This window comes from Lynx canadensis, chromosome B1 (assembly GCF_007474595.2).
Source record: "Lynx canadensis isolate LIC74 chromosome B1, mLynCan4.pri.v2, whole genome shotgun sequence".
NCBI lineage: Eukaryota > Metazoa > Chordata > Mammalia > Carnivora > Felidae > Lynx > Lynx canadensis.
Window position 1 is genome coordinate 40,470,792 of NC_044306.2, and position 18,624 is coordinate 40,489,415.

At 41.6% G+C, this 18,624-nt stretch overlaps 1 protein-coding gene across 6 annotated transcripts in view; it reads left to right on the forward strand.

Annotated features, from left to right (window-relative positions):
- SLC20A2 (solute carrier family 20 member 2) overlaps positions 1-18,252 on the forward strand; it is a 109,087-nt gene extending 90,835 nt beyond the window's left edge. For all 6 annotated transcript variants that reach the window (XM_030312537.2, XM_030312534.2, XM_030312538.1 and 3 more), the window contains 3 exons: positions 4,246-4,431; positions 5,472-5,556; positions 16,737-18,252. In XM_030312537.2, coding sequence (XP_030168397.1) covers positions 4,246-4,431; positions 5,472-5,556; positions 16,737-16,901 — 436 coding nt within the window. In that variant the 3' untranslated portion in view covers positions 16,902-18,252. The remainder of the gene's footprint in view (positions 1-4,245; positions 4,432-5,471; positions 5,557-16,736) is intronic.
- The last annotated feature ends 372 nt before the right edge of the window (positions 18,253-18,624 follow it).

Below are 18,624 nucleotides of genomic sequence, written 5' to 3' on the forward strand. Positions count from 1 at the left end.
ATATATAAAAAGAATGACCATGACCATTTGGTCACCATGACCAAATGATATATATATTTTTAATGTTTATTTATTTTTTGGGGGGGGGGGTGGACAGAGGATCCAAAGTGGACTTCATGCTGACAGCAGCGAGCCAGATGTGGGGCTTGAACCCATGAACCATTAGATCATGACCTGAGCTGAAGTCGTACACTCAACTGACTGAGCCATCCAGGTGCCCCATGACCAAGTGATATTTATCCCAGATAAAGAAGGCTGCTTCAACACTCAAAAATCAGTTAATGTAATCCATCACATCAATAGGCTAAAAAGGAGTTAACAGAATTCACCACCTATTCATGATAAAACCTCTCAGTAAACTAGGAATAAAGGGGAACTTCCTCAACTTGATAAAGAATATTCACAAAAGACCTACAGCTAACATTATACTTAATGGTGAAAAACTGAAAGCTTTCCCACTGAGATCGGGAGCAAGGCAAGGATGTCCTCTTTTACCACTCCTTTTCAGCTTATACTGAATGCATAGCATTCTAGCTAATGCATAGGAGAAGAAAAGGAAATAAAAGATATACAGAATGGGAAGAAAGAAAGAAAACTGCCTTTGTTTACAGATGACATGATCATTTATGTAAAAAATTGAAAAGAATCAACAAACTCCTGAAATGAATAAGCAGTTAGAGCAAGGTTGCAGAATACGAGATTAATATACAAAAGTCCATTGCTTTCCTAAATACCAGTAATGAACAAGTGACATTTGAAATTAAAAACAGAAAACCATCCACATAGTGAAATATTTCTGCGAAGCTGATGAATAAAATTAAAGAATGATATAAATCGATTTTCCATGTTCAAGGATAGAAAGACTCAGTATTGTCAAGATGTCAGTTCTTCCTATCTTGATTTATAAATTCAGTGCAGTCCCAGCAAGTTATTTTGTGGATATCAGCAAACTGATTGTAAAGTTGATAAAGGCAAAAGACCTGGAGTAACCAACGCTGTCTTGAAAGAGTGGGACAAAGTTGAAGGACTGACACTACCCAACATCAAGACAGTAATAAAGACAGTGTGGTATTGCTGAGAGAAAAGATTAATCAGTAAAACAGAATAGAGCCCAGAAATAGACTCCCATAAATATAGTCAACTGATCTTTGACAAAGGAGCAAAGGAAATACAGGGGAGCAGAGAGTCTTTTCAACAAATGGTGCTGGAACAACTAGATATCCATGTGCAAAAAAACCAATCTGCATGCAGACCTTACACTCTTTACAAAAAGTGACTGAAAATGGATCACAACCCTAAATGTAAAGTGAAAAACTACAGCACTCCTGGTAGATAACACAAGAATAAACCTAGATGACCTTGGGTATGGAAATGACTCTTTAGATACAATACCAAGGGCACAATCCTACTAGATAAACTGGACTTCATTAAAATTAGAAATTTCTGCATGATGAAAGTGTCAAGAGAATGAGAAGACAAGCCAGAAACAGAAAATATTTGCAAAAGATGTAGCTGATAAAATAGTAATATACAAAGAACTCATAAAACTCAACAATAAGAAAACAACCCAATTAAAAAGTGAGCCCAACACATTACCAGACACCTTGCCAAAGAAGATACACAGAAGGCAAACAAACATATGAAAAGATATTCCACATTGTGTCATTAAGGAAATGCAAATTAAAATAATGAGATACTACTTTGGAACTGTTAGGATGGCCAAAGTATGGAACCCTGACAGCACCAAATGCTGACAAGGCTGTGGAGCAACAGGAACTCATTCATTGCTGGAGGGAGTGCAAAATGGGACAGCCACTTGGGAAGACAGTTTGGAGGCTTCTTACAAAACTCAACATACTCTTACCATGTGATCCAGTAATTCATGCTCCTTGGTATTTACTCAAAGGAGTCGAGAACTGAGGTCCATTCAAAAACCTGCACACAGATTTTATAGTATCTTTATACCCAATTACCAAAACTTGGAAGTAACCAAGATGTTCTTTGGTAGATGAAGGGGTAAATAAACGTGATACAGCCAATGGAATCTTTTTCAGTACTTGTAAGGAAATGAGCTACCAAGCCATGTAGGAAACGTAAACCATATTACTAAGTGAAAGAAGCCAATCTGAACAGTTACGTTCTGTATGAATGTCTAACTATATGACATTCTGGAAAAGGCAGAACTATGGAGACAGTGAAAAGATTAGGGGTTGAGGTGGGGAAGAGGGATGAATACACACAGGGGATTTTTAGGGCAGTGAAAACACTCTGTATGAGGCTATAAAGATGGCTACGGGTCATTATACATTTGTCCAAACCTACAGAATGTACAACACCAAGGGTGAACTCTAATGTAAACTGTGGACTTTGGATGATAATGATGTGTCCTTGGAGGTTCATCACTTTTTTTTTTTAAGTTTGTTTATTTATTTTAAGGAGAGACAGGGCACAAGCAGGAGAGGGGCAGAGAGAGAGAGAGAGAGAATCCCAAGCAGGCTCTGCAATATCAGTGCAGAGCTCACTGTGAAGCTCGATCTCATGAACTGTGAGACCATGACCTGAGCCAAAATCGAGAGTCGGACACTTAACTGACTGAGCCACCCAGGAGCCCCAAGGTTCATCACTTACAACAAATGTTCCACTGTGGTGGCGATGTGGATAATGGTGAAGCTCTGAATGTGTGGGGCAGGTAAATGGGCAAGCTCTACCTTCCCCTCAGTTTCACTGTGTGCCTTAAACTGCTCTAAAGGAATAAAGTCTTAATTAAAATTTTTTTCAAAAAACTGTGCATCCCCTAAAACCATGCATATGTGCCTGCCAAGGGCCTGAGTGACAATAGCAGGTTGAGGAGAAAGGGCATGAGCACCTGAGTCCTGCCTCCTGCTAGTGCCACGACTTTAGCATCCATTTCCTCATCAATAAAATGGGAGCGACAATACCTAACTGCAGGATGGGTTTGAGAACTAACAGAGACCATGTTTGTGGTCCCATCGTGTGGGACCTGATATGGCTGCCCAGACTGGTAGCTACTATTAGTAGCAATGCTGGTAATGAAAATGGAGAAAAACAGAGAAAAAAGAACTTGGTATTTGTTTCCACTTCTTATGATATTTCAGTGCTTCTTTAAAAAATTAATACATCACACACCCATTAAGGTGGCTACTATAAAAAAAACCAGAATGACTTCACTCAGATGAGGACTTTAAGATACAAAACAGATGAACATAAGGGAAGAGAAGCAAAAATAAGATAAAAACGGAGGGGGACAAAATGTAAGAGACCCTTAAATATGGAGAACAATCAGAGGGTTCCTGGAGGGGTTGTGGGAGGGGGGCTGGGCTAAATGGGTAGGGGGCATTAGGGAATCTACTCCTGAAATCATTTTTGCACTGTATGCTAACTTGGATGCAAATTAAAAAATGAATAAATTATTTAAAAAATCAGAAAATAAGTGTTGGTGAGGATGTAGAGAAATTGGAACCTTTGTGTGCTGTTAGTGGGAATATAAATTGGTGCAGCTGCTATGGAAGACAGTCTGGAGGTTCCTCAGAACATTAAAAATAGAACTCCCATCTGATCCAGCAATCTTACCTCTGAGTATGTACCCAGAAGAATCGAAAGCGGGGTCTTGAAGGGATGTTTGTACACCCATGTTCATTGCAGCATCATTCACAGTAGCCAAGAGGTGGGAGCAACCTAAGTGTACACAGTCAGATGAATGTGTAGGCAGATGTGGTCTGTACATACCATGGAATGTCCAGCCTTGAGAAGGGAACAAATTCTGACCTGTGGCTACAACATGGAGGACTCTTGAGGACATAATGCTAAGTGGAATAAGCCTGCCACAAAAGACACACACTTAATGACGCTACTTCTATGAGGCACCTAGAGTAGTCACATGGATAGAAATGTAAAATGGCCGTTCGCAGGGGCTGGGTGGCGGGCAAAGGGACTTACTGTTTAATGGGTTTTGCCAGATGAGAAAGTCCTGGAGATGTATTTCACAACAGTGTGAACACGCTTAACACTACTGAATTATATACACTTAAAATGGTTAAGATAGTAGATTTTTATGGTTTTTTTCCACCACCACAACAAAAAATAATAAATCATTTTAATCACCACAAGATTATATGCGGAGCCAGAAATACAGTCAGGTGGGCTTTCCTCAAGCCTGGGAAGTCACTGCATGTTGTGTACACGTACATACAATGTCTGTGTCATTCATCTTCTTTTCCCTCCCAGTAATGCCATTGGTCCCCTGGTAGCTTTGTGGCTGATTTACGAGCAAGGTGCAGTCCTGCAGGAAGCAGTTACCCCCGTCTGGCTGCTGTTTTATGGAGGAGTTGGAATTTGTACGGGTCTGTGGGTCTGGGGGAGAAGAGTGATCCAGACCATGGGGAAGGACCTCACCCCCATCACACCATCGAGGTAAGCCAGAGCGCGGGCGCGATCGGCAGGGTTGTCCTTCCCGGCTCTTCTATGCCTGAACGTCTGCCTCCAACCTCTCAGCGCAGCCCCTGGGCAGCTGGGGTCACAGTGAGGAGAGGGCCGACCATCTGTCCTCACCCTCCTTCCCTCACACCTCAGCTGGCCACGGCGGCACTGCGGTGAGGGAGAGGATTTGAGACGCTGGGGATGCAGGAGCCAGAGAAGCTCAAGGAAACAGAAGGGAAGGGAGCCCCCCAGGCCAGGCCCCGGCCATGCCCCTGGCTGGTCTCACCCCACAGGAGGCCCAGAGGGCGAGTGGTGAGGACCCAGGGGATGCCAACAGCCCTGGGCCCTGGGTCTGCGTTTCCGGAAAATTTGCCGCCCCGGCTTCACCTGCTGGATGGAAGCAGCTCTGGGCTACCACGCTTCGCGGTTCCGCTGTGCAGGCTGCCTGTAGCTCAGTACCCGCCCGGGCGGGCTCTGTGTGGTCCTTCTGTGGTGTCCTCTTCGGATCTAGTAGGGGTGAAGTGCAGACTTACGGGAGAACTTTGCGAAAACAACTAAGACTTGTAACTACTTATTGTGAGAAGTTTTTCCCCCTTGAAATTCATTTTAATGAATGATTCTTTTGTAAGGTTGATTTGAAGAAAAATGAGCAATCTGAGAAAAAAATTCACTTTTTTTTGCAATAAGTACACATTTTAGAAATGAGAGTGTGATTTTTTTCCTGCCACTTTAGAAGTGACTAATTTAGCATTTTTTGCACAGCAGGAATTTCTGACCCAGTTACTACAGTGTGTGCTTTTTGAAAACATACCAGAAAGAGAAGCCTATTTAGGGCTGTAAACAGTATAATGCACAGTCTTAGTGTGAATTGTTGTCATTATGCAGCAGTTTCTTTTCTGTTAATGTCATCTGGCCCAGTCAGCAGCCAACAATCGACCCAAAGAATGTTCTGGTGAGACTCTGGCACCCCTGGGGTGTCAGTGAGGCTGATACAAAGAGCGCCTGTGATGTGTCTCTTGTGCCCCCTCCCGCAGCGGCTTCACCATTGAGCTGGCCTCCGCGTTCACGGTGGTGATCGCCTCCAACGTCGGACTTCCTGTCAGCACCACACACTGCAAGGTAGGTCCCTGCCACCGGGCTGCTGGGATCAGTCCACAGCCACCCAGTGCACCTGAGAAAAGCTGGCAGTGATTTGTGTGTGGTTGTTTGTGAAAACAACCATCCCAAGGTCTGCTGGGTCTGCTGGTGTATTGTTGGATGTGGGCATTCACTTTTCCCACATTGTCCCTCTCTACCTTCTGTGCTCAGCAGCAGGACCCCTTCGGTGGTGCAGACTTTGCTTTTTCAGTGCATGTACGGCAAGAGCTTTCTTTCACTCCTTCCACGTGTGCTTCACACTTTCCATTTGTCCTGTTTCTCTCTCGTTTCCGCAGTGGATTTTGCATTGAAGTCATGTGTACACTAACCGTATTCATAGGCTCAAATGGAGGCATGCCCCTCAGTTCCAACCAGTGCAGGGGACTGGGAGTTGACAGTGGAAGTAGACCCAATGGAATTGTGAGGCTCGGTTGTGTCAGTTCTCTTTCTTTGTATGATTGCTCAAATTGCCTATATTGTCTTAGAGTAAATTCTAAGTGAGGGGTGATGCTGAATATTGATCACTGCCAAGTGCTGTAAACTCAGGGCTGTGCACGAGGGAATTCCTTATAATGGGGAATGCTGGAGCTGCAAGGAACCTGAAAGATTCAGGAAGAGGAATCAGTCTCCGTGAGTTTCAGGGAGTTATCTGAGGTCACCTAGGGAGGAGTCAGGACTGGAAGCCAGGTCTGCCCAGCAACTGGAGAGAGTGCTAAAACATACTCAGGTGGGCCTCCTATACACAAAAATACTCCAACAAAGCAAAAGCACTTCCAGATTTGTCCTCGGTTCATTTGTTCATGTCATTCAAGAAAAACTCATCTGTACCTGCTCTGTGTGAGGCACCATTGTAGGCACCCAGGCACCACAGACAAGATGGCCATCTGTGTTCACACACAGTTAAAAAACTCCAACCAATGTGTTTATTGTAAACAAATGCCACTAAATGTGAATGGCTTCGTGCTTCACATATTAAAATATCAGGTGGCATTTATGGGAATATTTTAAGTGGGCCAGCTGGCAAATCTGGAGCCTTGTGGCATGGAGAATCAGCCTCACTGGAAAGAGGTGTTTTGTTTCCTTGTTTTTTCCTCTTTTCCTTTTTTTGCTACAGTATATAGAAAACCTTCAATTTGCACAAATTTTCATTATAAAAATCATTGCCACTTAGCGCTTGGAGAAAGTCAAGCTCTGTGTTTAGGGCTTTATACACGCACAGTGTATTGCTTAATACTCACAGCAACCCTGTGAAATCAGTAGTTATTCCCAATTTACAGATGAGAAAACTGAGGCCTCCCGAGTTAGGTCACTCTCCCAAGATCATACTTTTAGCATCAGACCTTCACTGCATGCTCTGTGCCTCCTGATTTTCACCATGATGATCACGGTAATGGTAACCAGCCACAACTAAGATGTGCGGGGCAAGTGCTCTCTGCCGGCGGTGTTTTAAGTGTGCTGTGAATATTAACTCATTTAATCCTCCCAGGAGCCTTCTGAGGTGGGTGCTAACATTACCTCAGTCTCACCAGTGAGGAGACTGAAGATAGAAAGGTTAAGTAACTCGCAAGATCACCCAACGAGGCACTGGCCCAGCTGAGGTGTAGCACAGCCAGTGTGGCCCCAGCCCTGCTCTTGGTGCAGCCCTGTGTGCCTGTCCAGTAGAGAAAAGGAACGCAGGAGAAGTGCTGTGTGCTCCTACCACTACTGTTCTAATTTCAGTTATTTAAAACTTAGAAAAGAAGCACACATTCAGTGAAATATTTCAAACAGTAAAACTATATGGAATGAAGAGTGATCATCTTCCACCTTACTCCACATCAATTTCAGCTTGCTGGTGTGTGGGAGCAGAGAGGAACTGCCTCTTATTAAATATATTTTTCTCCCAAAGAAAATAGGCTTTGAACTTTTCTGTAGGCATGAAGAGTCTTTGGGGCTGCTTTTAAATAAATGTTACTGTCTTTTCAATGATTAACCCCGCATGTGAGCAAGCCTAGTGAAGGCAAACTTTCACACCAGTTGAAAGACCTCTTGAAAAAGCAACACAGGGGGGGTGCCTGGGGTGGCTCAGTCGGTTAAGTGTCTGACTTCAGCTCAGGTCATGATCTCATGGCTCATGGGTTCGAGCCCCACAGTGGGCTCTGGGGCAGAGCCTGGAGCCTGTTTCTGATTCTGTGTCTCCGTCTCTCTCTGCCCACTTGTGCCCACACACACACACACACACACACACACTCTTATCTCTCTCTCTCTCAAAATAAAAAAAAATAAATAAGTTTTTTAAAACTTAAAAAAGTCTCCTTAACATGAGACCACAGTGGATGTCAGCTATCAAATAGACTGGAGCCAGAGCTCAACTCGGATTCTAATCGGTCTGTCCAGTATCATTGATCGTGGGCTGGTGGACAAAGCCCAGAGCTACTCACTGCAGTAGCTAAAGTCGGAGTCCTGGCTCTCCAGACCTGGAGCACAAAGCCTGGATGTTGGGGCACTGGGAAGAGTTCACAGCCGCCCTGGTGCAGAGCACTTATCCCTCCTGCAGCACAGGCTTGGCATGCAGCGGGCCCCACGTGGCAGGTGTGGCTGAAATGTAAGACCAAGGCCCTGTGTGAGCAACGCCATGACTCTGGAAACATTCAAAGTGTGTTGACCTCCACATAAAATCATAACCGGACGCCATCATGTTTTCAGGAACAATCATACTACCTATTCGATTTTTTCCTGCTTCCCTGTTTCCCCTCCTATCTGCTTGTTAGGTTTTTTTGCTTACAGCTGCCTTCCTCAGAAGGAGGTCAAAAGTTAGGAACTTGGCAGGAAAAAAAGATGGATACCATTGTTGAAAATAAGCTTTTGAATTTATCTGGGTAGATTTTATTTATTCATGCTTTTTTCTAAGTGTACATAGCTAAGGGCATAGTTTAAATTTTATACCCTATGTAAGAAAATTTATAAACCTTCATTAAGTGATACAGATGTTGGTTGAATGTATAATTTGGAAACGAATAATTAGACAATTCATAGTATCCAGAATAGTATAATATTTCACAAGGCAGAGGTAAGACCATCTTTGATGACAAGTTTTGCTTTCTATAAATCTTTAAGTGTTAAGTATTTTTGTATTTCACACCATAGGGCTCAGTTCCTTAGATATTTTCCTGGGATGATAACTCTGGTTAAAATTGAAAGCCTTAATTAAAAAAAAATAGAAATGAGTCTTGAAAATACAAGTATCCACAGAGGTGTGTTTCAGTAACTTGTTAATTGTTCTTGCCTTCTGTGCGCCTTGATCAGCTTCAACCTTCAGCCCTGTTGAACACATTTGTGAACTTTTCAATAGCGATTCAGAGTGGTGTTAATGCAGAATGTCTTAATTCCAGGTGGGGTGGTTTGGGATTACTCTTTTGTGAATTACCTGCATTGTTCACCTATATTGGTCACATAAATGATTACTCAGCCAGCCTTTGGATTTGAAACCGCTTATAGGAAACACTACTGATTTAACATTTTTTTTAATTTTAAAAATGTAAAAATTTAGTATTCTAATCTCTAATTTAATTTTCTAATTCTTGCTCTTTGGTTCCCCTACTTAACTTCCCCCCCCCCCCCCCCCCCCCGCCCACTTCCCAATAATTTTGTTGCTGTTGGTGCCTGACAGTGGCCTTAAGCTGGAAACGCATTTAGCTTATTAAGAGGGAGGTTACAATACAGCAGTGAATAATACCAACAGAAGACCTAATCAGTAGTGAAGACATCAGACTCTAGGTCCCTTGTGATCCAAATAATGTAACAACTAAAAAGGCAAAAGCCATTAGAACTCAAAAATTAGTGTGTCTAAGTGTGTGACAGGTGAAGAAGACATAAAGTATTTAGGAATATACAAGATTTGGACAATAGATTTAGAGCACTATAATTAATAAATATGTACCAAAGTTTTACCCTACTGATCACATGCCTTCTCGTCAAGTATCATCAAGCATTTATAAATATTAATGATAAATTCAGAAGGCCATGATAAAAGTCACTTTAAAATTTATAAAATAGGGGTACCTGGGTGGCTTAGTTGGTTGAGTATCCTGCTTCAGCTCAGGTCATGATCTCACAGTGTGCAGGTTTGAGCCCCACATCAGATTCTCTGCTTGATCAGCGTGGAGCCTGCTTCGGATCCTCTGTTCCCCTCTCTCTCTCTGCCCCTCTCCCATGCACACTCTCTAGCAAAAATAAAAATAAACATAAAATAACATTTATAAAATAAGAATAGAAGTTGTACTACACAGACCAATCACAATGAAATTAAACTATAAATTTATTATGTGTTGAAAAAGGGAAGTAATCCCTTGGACAATTTTAAATGCTCTTTTTAACAGTTGAATCAGGGAGTTAAAAAATTACAATGATAGCTTTCTTAAAAAGAAAGCTGTGGGGGCGCCTGGGTGGCTCAGTCGGTTAAGCGTCTGACTTCGGCTCAAGTCCTGATCTCACGGTCTGTGAGTTCGAGCCCTACGTCGGGCTCTGTGCTGACAGCTAGGAGCCTGGAGCCTGCTTCGGATTCTGTGTCTCCCTCTCTCTCTGACCCTCCCCCATTCATGCTCTGTCTCTCTCTGTCTCAAAAATAAACATTTAAAAAAAAGAAAAAGAAAGCTCTGTGTGTGTGTGTGTGTGTGTGTGTGTGTGTGTAGTTATACATGGAAAAACCTTTGGGAACCGAAGTTATATTCAATTGAAAAGTCCTATCTTCAATAAATGATTTAATTGAGCAAAGGAATGATAAAAGAACTAGACATTAATTTTTTTTTAACATTTATATATTATTGAGAGACAGAGAGACAGAGCATGAGCAGGGGAGGGGTAGAGAGAGGGGGAGACATAGAATCTGAAGTAGGCTCCAGGCTCTGAGCTGTCAGCACAGAGCCCGATGTGTGGCTCATACTCACAAACTGCGAGATCATGACCTGAGCCAAAGTCGGTCACTTAACCAACTGGGTCACCCAGGCACCCCAAGAACTAGACATTAAATTAGGAGTTTATAAAAGGTACAGTACAATAAAAATTCTGAGGAAACAGTAAGAAAGGTATAATAATTATAAAAGCAAAACAAATTTAAAACCAAAAGTACTGGGGCACCTGGGTGGCTCAGTCAGTTCAGCGTCCGACTCTTGATTTTTTTTTTTTTCAATGTTTTTTTTTGTTTTTATTTTCATTTTTGGGACAGAGAGAGACAGAGCATGAACGGGGGAGGGGCAGAGTGAGAGGGAGACACAGAATCGGAAACAGGCTCCAGGCTCCGAGCCATCAGCCCGGAGCCTGACGCGGGGCTCGAACTCACGGACCGCGAGATCGTGACCTGGCTGAAGTCGGACGCTTAACCGACTGCGCCACCCAGGCGCCCCCCGACTCTTGATTTTGACTCAGGTCATGATCCCAGGGTCGTGGATTGAGCCCGGCATCAGGCTCTGCACTGAGCGTGGAGCCTGATTAAGATTGTTTCTCTCTCTCTGTCTCTCTCTCTCTCTCTCTCTCTCTCTCTCTCTCTCTCTCTCTCTGGGGCTCCTGGGTGGCTCAGTCAGTTAAGCTCAGGTCATGATGTGACAGTTCATGGGTTCAAGCCCCACATTGGGCTCTGTGCTGACAGCTCAGGGTCTGGAGCCTGCTTTGGATTCTGTGTCTCCCTCTCTCTCTGCTCCTCCCCTACTCGTGCTCTCTCTCTCCCAAAAATAAACATTAAAAAAAAAAAAAGGATTCTCTCTTCCTCTGCCCCTCTCCGGAGCCCCACTCATGCTCTTGCTTTCTCTAAAATAAAAATAAATCCTGAAGGGGAAGGAGAGAGAAAAGTGGTTATTCAAAATGTGAAGAATTTAGAAACCTTTGTAAAATGCATTATTTTCTGCAAAAAATATACATGACAAATACTGACAAAGAAGTAGGAAAACGTAGAAAATCTGACTAGAGCCGGAGGAAGAAATTAAGGACATTCTCCAAAAACAATTCTTCTCATCTGAAAAACCAAAAAGGAGGGGGCACAACTGACTCCACTTCTCAATGGATTCATTAGATCACCTCTTCCATTTTAAAAGAATAATTTTCACTTTATGTAAACTTTCCACAAGGTAGAAAAAAAACAAAATAGAAGAGGAAACTCCTCATTTTGTTCTATAAAGCATATACTGAATAACCCCAATACCAAAACTCTAATGACGTTGACTAATACCTAATAAAACATGACAATGTGGGGCACCTGGGTGACTCAGTTAAGCGTCTTAAGCTTCTTAATTTCGGCTCAGGTCATGATCTCGAAGCTGATGAGTTTGAGCCCCATATCAGGCTCTCTGCTGTCCATGTGGAGCCTGCTTCGGATACTCTGTCTTCCTCTCTCCTCTCTCTCTGCCCCTCTCTCAAAAATAAACATTAAAAAAAATAAACATAGGGGCCACCGGGTGGCTCAGTCGGTTAAACATCTGACTTTGGCTCAGGTCATGATCTCATGGTCCGTGAGTTCAAGCCCCAGTCGGGCTCTGTGCTGACAGCTCGGAGCCTGGAGCCTGCCTCAGATTCTGTGTCTCCCTCTCTCTCTGCCTCTCCCCGCTTGCACTCTGTCTCTCAAAAATATTAAAAAAAATTTTTTTTTATAAACATGACAATGAAAGCTATATTTACATATGAATATTAGTATAAAATGTAAGGTGCTAATAACATCAATGAGTTTATGAAAAAACATTTCAGCAGGATCAAATTAATTTTCCAGATTGCAGGAAAGCAGGCTCTGAACATGGCAGCACCTGCACAGGGCTGGCCCCTCATAAGTGCTCAACAAAATAGGTGTTGAGTGAATCCCAAGAAGGGTACTCTGACATCTTCAATATAATAGGGCTTATCCATTAAAAAACAACACATGATCGTCTATTGAGATATATGCCAAAAAGACATTTGATAAAATTCTGCATGTATCTCTTAAAATACTGCTAGAATTCAGTGAAAATGACCAAGCCCACATAAAAATACAGAACTCTATAGAGTTTGTCTGTCAGCAGTAGCCAGAATGAAAGTGTAATAAAAACCAGAACACCCACCCCCAGGATTGCAGCAAAAAGAAGGGTATTTCAGAATAATCCTAATAAATGGGAGTGAGGAACATGAAGAAGGCACAAGACTGCACAGAGGTGAAAGAACACCCGCAGACGAGACACTGTTACCCGACAGGAAAGCTCAATTTTATAAGGAGTTTTCTTCTGACTTTACAAACTGACTTAAAGTGAATTTGGTAGGTTAAGTTAGTAAGAATCTGAAATGATCTAAAATGAAAAACGATGAGGAAGGACCAGCCTTACGAGCGAGAAAGTACAAGAGACGAGTTAAAAATACACGGAGGCTGGGCAGCAGTGTGGCCCCACGCAGTCTCAGCTGGGGAAGATGACGAAGGTCTGGAGATGGATGGAGATGATGGTTGCAGGACAGTGCGAATAAACTTTATGCCACTCAATTGTACACTTAAAAATGGCTAAAATGATACGTTTCATTGTGTACATATTTTGCCACAATTTGTATAAAACCAGTAGACAGGTCCGAGAGGACACCTATTATAGAGGAGCATACAGTTTGATGATGTTGGGTAAACGATGTTGACTAGCTGGCTGTCAATCTAGAAAAACAAAGACACACAGCTCTCAGAAAATACATATCTGATGGCTTAAATAGCATTTTTAAAACATTTTAAAACTTAGAATAAAATAGAATCTTATACAATTAAATATTTATCAAATATTCAAGGGTAAATTATAGGAGAAAAGTGCAGTGTAATTTGTTGTGTGGAATTAGAAATTTGAATGTGAAACAAAGCAAAATATGGAATTGAGAAAATAACTTGCATTAACAGTTAATATCATTCAGTAAAGACCACACATAAATAAATAAGGGACACACTTAGATTCCAGTATTTAAATGGGCAAAATACATGGAGAGGCAATTTTTATATGTAAAGACTAGAAGGAGTAAATTGGATAAATAAATAAAAGTAAGTTCAACCTTTGGAGTAATTAAAATATGCAAATTAAAGCAACAGTAATACGTTTTATGAGTGGTTAGCAAAAAAGAACAATTTGTAGTGTTTTTACAGTGTGCCTAAATTCACAGATTATCGACAACCTTGTGTATTTACAACTGTTTATAAAACTATTTGGCAGGATGTATTACCATCCTAAATGCGTTAGGAGACTTCTTCCTGCAAGCAGCACTTCCTCTGACACATGAGGTGGGGAGCTGGTAAATTACTGTGTTGCAACCATTGTAATAAAGGCTGGATTGCAGAGTCTTGAACGGGAAGACACAGGGAGGTTGATGAGCAGGGTATTTTGATAGTATTAAAATGTTTCTTCATAGATTGTGACAAAAGGTTAGAAAAAGGTGAATTTGGGTAAAAGGTATATGGAGTTCTTACAGCTTTTCCCTAAGTTTCAAATTATTTCAAGGTATATTTTTTTAAAATGCGCCCTTTAGGGGCGCCTGGGTGGCTCAGTCGGTTAAGCGTCCGACTTCAGCTCAGGTCACGATCTGCGATCTCGAGGTCCGTGAGTTCGAGCCCCGCGTTGGGCTCTGGGCGGATGGCTCAGAGCCTGGAGCCTGCTTCTGATTCTGTGTCTCCCTCTCTCTCTGCTCCTCCCCCGTTCATGCTCTGTCTCTCTCTCTGTCTCAAAAATAAACGTTAAAAAAATTTAAAAAAAAAATAAATAAAATAAATAAATAAATAAATAAATAAATAAAATGCGCCCTTTAAATTATTGAATATTGTATACCTGAAATTAATATAACCCTGTATTGTTAACTATATTGGTATTAAAAATAAAATAAAAACTAAAACTAAATGCCCTCTTTAATAATCTGTTTCAGGGAATATTATTTATTAAGCCTAAATATAAGTGATATGAATGAATACATTAATCATGAAACTATTTCCAGTAGGGAAAAATTGGAAGCAAACTGGAAACGGTTAAATAAATTAAGGTACATCCACCTTAAGGGTGTGTCATTTTTCATGATAATCATAAAGGCTGTGAACACTATGGGAAGATGCCTATAATGTTAATTTTTTTTAAGAAAGGAGCAGTATGCCCTATTACTTACAAACAAAAGTATATTGATAAAAAATACAAGAAAGGAATATAAAAATAGGACAATAGTGGGGGTCTGAGTAATTGTCTATCCCTCCAAGTACATAAACTTGTTATATATTATTCTAACTTTATGCTTTTAAAAAAAATGTTCTAGAGGCACCTGGGTGGCTCAGTCAGCTGACTGAACATCTGACTCTTGATTTTGGCTCAGGTCATGATCATGGAATCGAGCCCCATTTCAGGCTCCGGGGCTGAGCATGGAGCCTGCTTAAGATTCTCTCTCTCTCTCTTCCTCAGCCCCTCTCCCCTACTCATGCTCTCTCTCTCTCTCTCTCTCTCTCTCTCTCTCTCTCTCATTTAAAAAAAAAAAAAAGTAAAAAGTGTTCTAAGAAAGGAAGAGGGTGGAGATAAAATGGAAACTTGAGGGTGTCCTCCCAAAGGGAATCCAGAACAACAGGAGGTGTGCTAAAGAGGACAGTGCTCCAGAGAGACTGTGAGCAACAGGAAGAATTTAATCTCAGGAACTAGTGTGTGTGGATTTGACCATATTTGAAAACCAACAGAAACTAGCTGATCCTTATGCAGTAGAAAACTCCCGATTGTCTGTCATGTTCTAGGAACTGCTAAGCAGGATTATCAGGTTCATACAGGGTACTGATTATGGCCAAAGAGTTTAAATAAAATCAGTCATTTTCATGGCCCCTTACTCAGGTTAGTCAGTTGCTGTCCTGGAGATGTTAATCACCACCTGGCTTTGACAAAATGTCAGATTAACTGCCTTTAAATATGCTGCTGTTTTTGGCATTGCAGTTTGCATCCATAAACAATCTAAAGGGTTGGATTTTATTTTTTCTGTGGTTAGACCCTGCTTGATATTTGACTCATTGGTCATTGCTGATTCTGGAGTATTTGAGGGTCGGTAGAGACAAAGCCTATTTTATAGAGATCTTAAAAATCCACCTCACAAATGGTCAAGGGCATTCTGTCAAGTGCTGAGCCCCACCAGAGCCTGAGTGAGGCAGGAGATATTACAGGCATTGTACTTTCTTATGATTTTTATTTTTAGGATACTTAAAGTTGAGTCTTTTTTCCTTTAAACTTTCAACAAACCATAAAATGAACTGTGAGTGTTTAGAAAAATAGTTAAGCATGTTGTACTGATTGAGCCAACCAGAAGCCCCATTTTTCTTTGTCTTTAACCCATTTATTCTTATACCCTTCTTGACAACATATTGTATTTTTCCTATTTGTATTTTGTTCATAAGTAAAATTTCTCGATTAAAAAAAACAAAAATACTTGAAATCATTGTTGACATTCTGATTTTCAAGTATCTGTACGTGTCATTTGGGAGACATGAGTGACAGTTTAGATCCAATAATATTTATGTTCATTTTATTTTATTTCACTTCACTTTTTACTTTTTTCCTGCACCTCACACTAGCTAAAGTACAAAAGCTGCGAGCAGTTTGAGATGGAGGAGAAAACCAGTTTAAAATCAAGAGGCCTGAGTTCTAGTCCTCAGTCGGCTGTGATTTCCGATAGCTGCTCGTGCTCCCGAATCCTCTCGGGATCTGTTATCCTCTGTAAAAAATGACGCTGATTAGATACTCTCAAAGGTCTTCTCCAGCTCCAACATTTATGATGCTGTTATTCTAAGAGAAGGATACGTTATTGCCATTTCATTATGTGATTAAAACAGGTTCATAAATTGCAGTAAGCAGTGTCCTACCTGTGGAATATTTAAAACAAGAACATTCATAGTTTATAAGGTGCAGAGAGAATAGAAAACATGTCATTGGCTAAAGTTCCACTCAAACAGAGCAGAACGTAGGTGGAAAAGTATACCAGAACTATATGCTAAATAGAATAATCCTAAAGTAACTGTACCTGAAATCTAAACTATTTTAAAAGCTTTAACAAATGGAGGGGAAGGAATTGGTAACATTATATAGAATTCAGTTTCCTTCTGAGATGAGCCAATTTACATTGGTTGAACGCAGATTTTGTGTCTCGCCTTCAGATCTGTGGACCTCTGTTTTTACTGTTAAATCTTTGTGCTCCGGCAGGTGGGGTCCGTGGTGGCCGTGGGCTGGATCCGCTCCCGGAAAGCCGTGGACTGGCGCCTCTTCCGGAACATCTTTGTGGCCTGGTTTGTGACTGTCCCCGTGGCCGGGTTGTTCAGTGCTGCTATCATGGCTCTTCTCATGTACGGAATTCTTCCATATGTGTGATTTGTCTTCTTCCGCCCAGTACACAAGGGAGGGTCTGGTGTGGGTATGTGTGGGTGGCGTGTTACACGCACGCTGCCTGCGCACGGGCTGTCTCCCAGCCAGCTTGTCCGTGGCCCTTTCATATGGTTCCAAACCACACTGTTCACCTACACTGTAGAGAGTCATCCTCCAGAGCTAACTTAACTACTGTACATAATCATGTGCATTAAACTGGTATCGTGGTGACATAACGTGGTGCAGTTACTTATATGTTAAATATATATTGTATACATAGAATAGATAGCATTATTTCAAACATACTCGAAATGGGAGTGGAGAAATATTGTCTAGAATTCAATATTCAACAAATCTTTGTACGGAATGATTTCAGTGGCAAATTTTAAGAACCTTTTAAAAGGAAAGTGTAGATTGGAAAGTGCTATTTTTCCCATTGAATATACTGTAAGATAAGTGTGAATCGGGTTGGATGCACATTTGGGAAGATGTACGTCCGGGGGTGTGCTCTTGAGTAATACTGGGGTAGGAGTTCACAAGTGCTTTCACTGAGGAATTTGTTCATATACTGTGTATTGATTATGTAATATATCATAATTGCCTCTGTAAATACTTAAAACGGTAATTTTTTAATGGTGTGCTTCCCATATACTTTTTTGATCAGAGAATTTTGGAAAGTACCAAAGAAGCAGGGGAATAGTTTGCCAGTATTATATTTTCATACTGTCTTTCTCCCCTTCCCATGAATCCTACTGTTAACCTAGGCTGTAGCGAGACCGCCTGGCCCCGGCCTGCCCCCTAGCAGGGCGGAGGCCGAAGCACCAGCCCCCTGTCACGTGCTCGTTAGGAGCATCCTACTTCCTGTCCCCCGCCCCCACTGCCACCACTCGCTAGTTACTGGTGAGCCCTGCAGTGGCCCGTTGTCGTCGTCATCGTCGTCGTCGTCATCGTGTAGAGAATGTACATACGTGAGGCTGCCCGATCAAGCACCACACACCAAGTCCAGTTTAAATTTTCACCCGTACTCTCCCCTGCAGCCTGAAAAAGCGAATTCTTAAAACACTAAGGCGAGTGAGTTGACATTCAGGAGGGGGTAGAGTTGAAATATCAGACAATACACTGGATTTGAGGATTTCCTTGAGGCCTTTACTAAGCTGAACATCTTGAGGCTCTACTGTAGTCCCACTGGATTCTGTCCTGAAAGCGGGAGGGAGGGAGTGTGAGTGATGCTGGAGCCTGAAACCGTGGAAATGCTGCTAAAATTTTTATATTGACAAACGTTTTCTTGGTACTTCATTGTGATTTTTCATTAATCAACCATATTAAATTTATAATAAAAAATGCCCTTCAAAAGGTTGCCTCTGAAGTCTTTTTCTAATTATCTATTCAATGTTTTTTTGTTCTGTTTCCACAAAAATAAAAGCTACGTAATTTTACTTCTACTTTTCAAATAACTGTATTTTACGACTGTTACATGTTTGTGCAAAAAATATACGTGCTGGGCGCCTGGGTGGCTCAGTCGGTTAAGCTTAAGGCTAAGCATCTGACTTCTGCTCAGGTCATGATCTCACAGTTTTGGGGGACACCTCGGAGCCTGGAGCCTGCTTGGGATCTGTATCTCCCTCTCTCTGCCCCTCCCCTGCTCACGCGCTCTCAAAAATAAACATTTTTAAAAAATTAAAATATATATGTGTAAGAAAAGGAAAAAATGAGTCACACAACCCAGCAT